The sequence below is a fragment of the Malus domestica genome, chromosome 12, assembly GCF_042453785.1.
Source record: "Malus domestica chromosome 12, GDT2T_hap1".
In the NCBI taxonomy this organism is placed as follows: domain Eukaryota; kingdom Viridiplantae; phylum Streptophyta; class Magnoliopsida; order Rosales; family Rosaceae; genus Malus; species Malus domestica.
In genome coordinates this window covers 25,320,814-25,329,008 of record NC_091672.1, presented here as the reverse complement: position 1 = coordinate 25,329,008, position 8,195 = coordinate 25,320,814, and the positions used below count along the sequence as shown (strand labels likewise).

At 37.2% G+C, this 8,195-nt stretch overlaps 1 protein-coding gene across 1 annotated transcript; it reads right to left on the bottom strand.

The window, feature by feature from the left end:
* Positions 1–1,740: 1,740 nt before the first annotated feature.
* Positions 1,741–6,568, bottom strand: LOC103450721 (TOM1-like protein 6). Its single transcript, XM_029089712.2, has 9 exons — positions 6,109–6,568; positions 5,298–5,376; positions 5,079–5,177; positions 4,178–4,291; positions 3,934–4,097; positions 3,711–3,792; positions 3,545–3,630; positions 3,144–3,440; positions 1,741–2,916 (listed from the first exon to the last, which is right to left on the bottom strand). The coding sequence occupies exons 1-9, from the start codon at positions 6,240–6,242 to the stop codon at positions 2,010–2,012; spliced, it is 1,962 nt and encodes a 653-aa protein (XP_028945545.1). The 5' UTR covers positions 6,243–6,568; the 3' UTR covers positions 1,741–2,009.
* Positions 6,569–8,195: the final 1,627 nt, after the last annotated feature.

Sequence of the window (8,195 nt, the reverse complement as noted above, 5' to 3'; positions counted from 1 at the left end):
TGAATATTCCATTTTTGGACCTTGTTTGCATATGGTGAATATTCATAGATATGGGTAACATAACTTGCAGTTGCTCATGTTGAAAATCAGGATCCACAGGATCGGGATACTATATAGGAGAATGAGAACCAGGGTTTACATTTAAGCTTTGTGAAGGGGAATGAATAAACTCTGAGCCACTAGATGCAAGTGTATCTAAGGAATCTGAGGCTCTGGATGCAGTCAAAGAATATGAGGCACTAGATGAATGCAAGTTCAATGGATTTGTGGCTATAGATGTTGATGAATGAGTATGAGATGCAGGTGACACTACTTGATTTTGTAATGAAATGGATGCTATTGTAGGATTTGGAGAATGCTTATGTGAAATTGTAGGTGATGACACTGGTAAATTGAGTAATGGTTCTGGATTAAAATATGGAAAGTTGTTTCATCAAACAAGACGTGCCTGAATATATAAATTCTTTGAGTGATAATGTCTAGATAAATGAACCCTTTATAGTGATCTGCATATCTCAAAAAGACACGAGTTTTTGTTTTTGGTTGCAGTTTGGAGCTATTGTATGGTGTAATCAGTGGAAAACATACACAACCAAAGATTTTCAAATGACTAATATTTGAAATCTTGTGAAATAATAATTGATAAGGGGATTTCATTTTTAAAACAGCACATGGCATTCTGTTGATCAAATATATTGCTGCAGCATGAAACTAGGATTTAGTAGGTAAATGTGCTGTTAGAAGTAATGTAATTTCAATTTCTACAACATGTCTATATTTCCTTTTTGCCAACCTGTTTTGTTCTAGGGTGTGGGGACAAAACCTTTGATGTAACATGCCTTTTTGTGATAGAAAATGTTGAAACTTTGTGCTTACATCTTCACCCCCACCATCACTTTGTAAGATTTTTGGTTATGCAGAAAATTGAGTACACAAATAAGCATAAAAATGCACAAATGTTGTAAAAACTTTTGATTTATTATTTAAGGGGAAAACCCATGTGTATCTGAGTACATTCATTTACGAATGTTACATAATACCTAAGTGACACTTGTCAATAGATAAATAGATGAGCTGTTATATATTCTTTCTTACTTAGCTAATATTGGCAACTAATCTTCCTCCTTATCTCAACTGTAATTCTAACAACTTGTAACAACGTATAATAGCTCGTCTGTTTATCTATTGACAAGTGTCACTTAGTTTGACCCTTGATCTTCTCTTCACTTGGATAACTGTTTTCTACTTGGATCCTTATAACTGCTTCCCATATTCGCCGCCAAGCCAATTCCGTAGCTCATCGTCTGGCTCGATTAGCTCTCCACTCCGGTGGTGACTGTACCTGGATTGATGATCCTCCCTCTATTATTAGTGACCTTATTGTAGAGGAAGAATCTTATTCTTGTACCGTCTAGCCTCTTTTGGCTCCTCGGGCCAAGCACGACATTACATAATTCTTGATGGCACGAGCCAGCCTAGCACGGGCCATGCACGCCTGACTCAATATTATCAAAGCGCAAAAATACAACTATGCCACGGGCACGGGCTATAAGCCTCTAAATGCTGCCTTAAACCAAGAAACCAGTCTCAAGGCTTCTTCTCTGCTTTCTCTCACTTCTCACAACACTTGCCATGGGTTCTTCTCTCATTTGGATCACGAACGCAGCCAAGTCATCTAAAACGCGACTACGCCTTCGCTCAAAAGCAACGAAAGTAAAATTTGAAGCAGAGAATCCGAAATTCTGAATGCTCAAAAATATATACAGCTATAAACATTCTGAGGATTAAGGGCTTATTGGCTTCATTTCAATATAATTAAAAGCCTTAGTTTATGAAGAAAAATGCTAGTCTTTAGGGTCAAATGATTCTGCTGAAAAGCTACACACAAATGGTGACCAATGACAACCGCAAATCTATAAAGCATCACAAACCGGGAGACGACGCAGATACTGATATACAGGATATATTCACAAAGCTGCGTCCCGGTTCATAATCTGTACGACATTATCTCACTTCCTCCCACCTACCATACCTTGGCCGGCAGCTCCAGACAAGCTAGATGATGTATTGCTGCTTGTCATCTTAAACTTTCCATCTGCATTGCCAAACACATTCAGATCTTCAAATAATCGGTACGTGGGAATGTAGGGCTTTTGTCCTGCTGAAGGGGCAGGGCTCCTAGGACCGGGGCTCGTTGAACCTCCGTTGCTATCTATCCCATTCATTCCCCTTGCAGGGAACGAATTGAAGTGGTGCAAAGGTCTAGCTGATTGTGCTGGACTATAAGATGTGGTTGTGTTGGCACGAGGAGTTGAAAATGTATTATTGGCGGAAAAATGGTTTTGGCTAGAATATCCCGGTGAAGCTGCCCACGGTGGAGGAGGGTAGGCAGACGGGTATTGAGGATATTGAGGTTGAAATTGTGACTGGAATTGGGGCTGAGGCTGAAATTGTGATTGCGGTTGGAACTGTGGCTGTTGGAGGTGGGATTGAGGTTGTGCTTGCGCCCATGGAACAACATAGCTGTTATAGGATACCGTCCCCGGATTTCCAGGATAAGGCTGGGAAGGATTGGGATTTCCTTGTATGGTGGGGGCAACAGGCTCCTGATGTGTGTTACCATTAGATGCTGGAACCGTGTGCGGGTCTGGTGTGGTGTGAGGGTTGGATGCTAGAGCATGAGGGGTGTTGTCTGGGGAGGCAGCTGTTGTTGATAAAGTGATACTCAGAAGGTCGATCATGTCCTGCTCTTTTGTTGTCTTAACCGGTGCTGGTGGATCAGCCAGAACTAATGCATTGCTTGGAGCGGATGTTGTGGCTGATGGATCTATTGTGCTGCTGGTGCTCACCAACGCCAAATTATCATTACTTCCACTAGATGTGTTTTGAGGAGGCACCGACCGTGGTTTAAAATGCCTGCATCCATAAAATAAGTGCAACAGTTGTGAGTTAACTTTCACCAAACTATGAGATTAAGAGAGATACGAGGTACACCAAAAGTACTTTATGCAAGTTATCATTAAATCACAAAACGGCAAAACTAAACCCAGCAATGGTGGAAACCATTGGCATAAGAAAAAAGCATTTCTATGAACCATAAAAAGAAATTGAAAACAGAGAAAGATGTCCAGTCATGCACAAACCTTCGAGCTAGCTGTGCAAATTCATCTTCCTCTTCTTCGTCTTCATCAATCTGGATCCTGGCCATGGAACCAACTGGTGCAGATACATTAGCATTAGGTCTTGGACTAGAGTCACTTGTGCTGGAATCTTTTACTTCAGTCTGCTTGGAACTTGACGCAAACTTTTCAGTCGGTTGGGGACTAAAGCTTGTAGCTTGAGTTGGCACAGGCAAACCAGAAACTATAGCATCATGTTTTGCAAGCAGACTTTGCATCCTATCGTTCAAATCAAGACCCCGAGCAAGAAGTTCTTCATCTCTAGACATTACCAAAAATGTGAAACGTTAAATATTCACTGCTTGAGTATGTTTTATGGGCTTGTTAATTAGAAAAAAGAAGTGACGTTAAAAGCGTTCTCTCACCCAGTTGTAGTTAGCATATGGATCAGTTTTTTCTGGTTGGCACGACATCCATTGACAAGCTCCTCTATCACTTCATCTTTTATGGCCTACAAACAAAGAAACAAAAGGTAAATACCTTACCCATAAGTTGTGAGGAAAAAGTTGAAAACATCATAGTTCCTCATACCAAACGGTCACTAGGGTTCACAGCTTGCAGCATGTCATCTAAGAGCTCCATAACATTCCTCATAGAATCCAGGTTTGACAAACTAAAAATATTCAAAAGAAAAGTCAAGCAGAGGAATGAACAGAAGATAGATCTTAAAGAAATCCTTAACAAGAGCACTAACAAATGCAGAACTGGGGAACAGTAAGGGCTAACAGGTAATCAAAAGTGGAGTTAAACTCACCTTAGATTCTCCATTTCTGTAGCCATTGTTTCATCGAGCCTTCTTGAGGAATTGCTAGGCATTCCGTATCCAGCTTGAGTGTGCCTCAATGCTGTATTTGCAACAGGTGGTGTAAATATTGGAGCTGCTTCTGATGCACGCCTGGGAAATTGTACTCCGGAACGCTGTCATTCATGCAGTGTACTTTTATTAAATAATATCATAATCATAAAACTAAAAGCTGAGCCAGATAGCTAAAGTATACCCTTAGTTCCTCGTATGCCCAGTAGTACTGAGGATGTTTTCCAGCAGGACCACCGAAAGCCTCTTGCCAAGAGTCCAGCAATATCAAGATTTTATCCCGAACCTGCATATCTGCCTGAAATCCATATATATGTTTCAAAGTGAGATTGAATATACTTAACCAATGAAAAACTAGCAGGACTAATTAGAGTCAAATTGAACAACGATTAATAGGTGAAACAGAAAGCCAAAAAAAATGTCCACCATATGGGTAAAAAAGGTTCAACAACCAACAATGCTTAAACTGAGTGAAAAGGCTTCGATGTGTCACATAAACACACACACTATAAAGATGCAGTAAATAAGTCATGAGAAGAAATGTCATAAAAGTGTGAATATTCTACATTGAGACATTGCCTGTCATCAAACTCAAAATTTGTATCAAATCCACAAGAACAAAGCTTTTCAAAGACGTAGAGAGGCCTTGAAAACCACTAAGAACCCGTCATAGACCACTAATCATTCTAATACCAAACACACGTTAAAAAGAAACCCACTTACAGGATTATACAAAATGACACCCTCAAACATACATATCAGCGTGTCTAAGGTCTAAAAGAATAAACAGGTCAATAACTTTCAACAACGACCATAAACCAGAAAGAAAGTGCAAATTAAACCCGCAAAGTCCTAAGAAAAAACTATTTTAAAGGCCGTCTTGTTAATACATATTCTAGAAAAGTTCGAGATTTCCGGTGCAACACGTTTGAATACACGAATGCTCTCCCTAGACTCAAGATTATTAATCATTGACAAAAACAAAAGGATCCAATGACAGCTTAATGAAAAAGAAACCGAAAAACCATAACCAAAAATTTCTCTCTAGCTCAAAATACCCTGCCAACAACACATTCAATACTTACCCTCTTTCTCACAATTTTAACCATCTCTCCTAGTATATTTCTCTCAGCAATTTGAACATGGACATAATCACCACAGTTCTTCACCATTGTCTCCAAAAGCTACAAAAGTAGATTAGCAAACCATTAGGCATACTTAAGGAAACATTTTATTGGACCAGAAAAAAATGCATACAGATGGCTTAAATAGGAAGAAGATAAAAGGCTTTCAATAATAAATACCGTCAAGGCTAGAAATTGAACTTTGGGGCTCTTATGCTGCAACCTTTTCTTAACAGCTTTTACGACATCTTTTGCCTGCCTGAGAAATTTAACACACATCAATCAATGAACAACCACAAATAAGAATTTTGTTATACGAAAAGGAAAAGGACAACCTACAAGAAGCTTGGAAGCAACAAAACATCTACATAACTTGGCTCTACAGAACAAGATTGAAATAAGTCTGCCTATGCTAAAACTAAAACCATGAATATAATTTCGTACAAAAGCGCGTAAGCCCCTATAATTTGTTTCTAACCCCAAAAAGGAAAATAAATCCAGAAACAGGGAAAGTAATTAATAGTGCAAAATGTTAAAAATTGTTTGCACCAGATATCTGCATATATGTCGAAATTTACACTTTCGGCCCCTTCGAATTTCCCTTATCTGTTTCTGGAATCACTTAATGCAATCCAAATAATTGACACACTCCAGCAATTTTAATCCACTTACAGAAACTAAAAATATCAAACAATTCAACAATAATATGATTCGAAAACTTCGACATCAATCTCTCCCTCCATTTCTCCCATACACAAAATTACAAATTATAGCGACAAAAAAAAAATTCATTAACAACCCTTTTTGTTTTGGTGTAACACAGATAACATCAAGCTGATAAATTTCCAATCAATCAGAGAAACCCTAGGCTGATAGAAATACAAAGTCAACTCAAAAAACGAAAACAAAAAGAAACAAACAAAACCCAAAAAAATTCTAAAAGCAAAAAGCTTTGAGTTGAATTACATATACATATATACATGTAAATTACCAATGATGAGAATTGACGGAATCGCAGATGTCTATGTTCATAGTCCAATCAGGACTTATCAGAAGATCGCTCGTCGCCTTGTCCACAGCCACACTCGCCGAAGACGACGATAACGACGACGTCGCAGCTATCATCTTTCTATCTCTCTCTCTCCCTAGACTTTCTCTCTCTAGACCTTTCTCCTTCTCTCTACGGTGGATGGAGGGAGCAGAAAGAAAGAAGGAAAGAAAAAAACTTTGGCTCTGTTTATCGACAAAAAGTAACGAAATCCGCAATTAAAAGCATAACCCACAACTCACTTTCCCGGAAAATTCACCCGCCATGATTATTTCTTGTTTGGATAGGTGGAAAATCTCGAAACCCCAACAAGAATAAGAAAGAAACCGAGTTTGGATTCTCTCTCTCTCTGTACTTGTTTGTTGTATATAATATATCCGGAAGCTGCTGCCAAATTTAGCATGCTTTTCCTCCGAACTAGTTGACTGTTGAATTCCACCACCTCACGCGCCACGTGTAATAAACGCGCGAACAGCTGCTTCGGCGTACATACCTCGTCATCTACGGTCACTATACTGTATTTTTGTACACGTCGTACCTTGGAAAAGTACTTTTCCTCCTTTTCTTCCTTTTTCATTTTTTCTTCTTCTTACATATTATTAAATTCGAGTTTAGCATGACAGCTTGTTTCACTCTCTATTCTAATTTTTTACGGTAATTTGAATAAATTCAAGTATTATCTTTTCACTTCTTAAAAAATAAAAATAAAACATGCAACATAAATAATATGGTTCATGAAATTGACATAATTCCTAATTTTATTCTTTGAAATTTGAAATCGATAAAAGTGGTCCTTCAGTTCGTCCACTATCAATCATTTTGGTCATTCCGTAAATTTTTTTTATTAAATAAGGATAAAATGACTAAAATAATTGATAATGGATAAACAACTTATATTGATTTCAAATCACAAAAATCAAAATAAAGAGTTATGCCAATTTCAAAAAGCATTTTGACAAAAAAGCTATTATTTTCATATTATTTGATAAGTAAAGGTGAGGTTAGGGTTATAGTGGGCACTGGGTGAGTGGTGGTAGAAAAGTCAGGAGGGAATAATAGAACTTTTTTGTGTTTGTGGATAAGAATTAGGAAGGGAATAATGGATAAAGTCTGGGGCCGGCCTTGTCTCTTTTTTATTTTATCTGTGATATGAACCATGCAAGGTTTCCACTAGACTCATATATTCTCTTCCTTCCTCAACAACGTATCCTTTTACTTCCAGAAAAAGAATACTATTCTCATATATTTCATTTCATTTCGTTAAAGAATCATATCGAGTAAAATAAGGGTGAGTGTAATTTGTTCTTTTTCACTTTACTTTCATGTGATACGTACACCATGTTTATTTAAGTGTCTTTCTTAATTCATTTTTATGCGTTGCATGTAACATGTGGACCTTTTAACATGTAACATCTTTCTTAATTCATCTTTCTTAATTCATTCTTAATTCACACACTTCTCACAGCACGAGTGTAGGAGTGTATAAGGAGAAAGCGTTAATAGCTGCATTCTAAATTTAAGTTTTAAGATGACAAGATCTTAAAGCTGATAAAATCCATATATATTTTCTAAATTGACTATCTTTTAGCTTTCTAGATTATTATTAAAGAATTATGAATAAATCTGTTGGCTTCTAAAAATAATAAGAGGATAAAATTACAAAATTGCAACTAGGTAATGCTAAAGAGTTTCAAAACCTTTGCAGAAGAATTACTTGAGGTACAGTATGTTGAATATATCACTGCCAGCTCATCAAAACAGTTGTAAAAGGATTGGATGATGTAATAGTTAGTTGAAAGAGTTTGTTAGAGTTTGTTACTCAAAGCTTATTAGCTAGTCCTCTAGTCAGCTATATATAGCTATTGTAAACAGATAGTAAGATTAGTTCATTGAAGTTCAATACAAAACCTTCATTCATTCTTTCTCACATTTCTCTTCTCTTTATAAAACTTAACTTCTTGGTTTTATAATTGTTCATCTCTGCTATTTCTCCAATGTAGTTAACACAGTCTAACTAGTACAATCCAATG

Bases quoted from the DNA above. Each gene is read 5' to 3' on its own strand.
- LOC103450721 (XM_029089712.2), bottom strand. From the start codon at position 6,242: ATGATAGCTGCGACGTCGTCGTTATCGTCGTCTTCGGCGAGTGTGGCT. The intron at 3,631-3,710 runs GTATGAGGAACT...CTTTGTTTGTAG, and splicing joins TGAACCCTAGTGACCGTTTG to GCCATAAAAGATGAAGTGAT. The intron at 3,441-3,544 runs GTGAGAGAACGC...GGTAATGTCTAG, and splicing joins CATATGCTAACTACAACTGG to AGATGAAGAACTTCTTGCTC.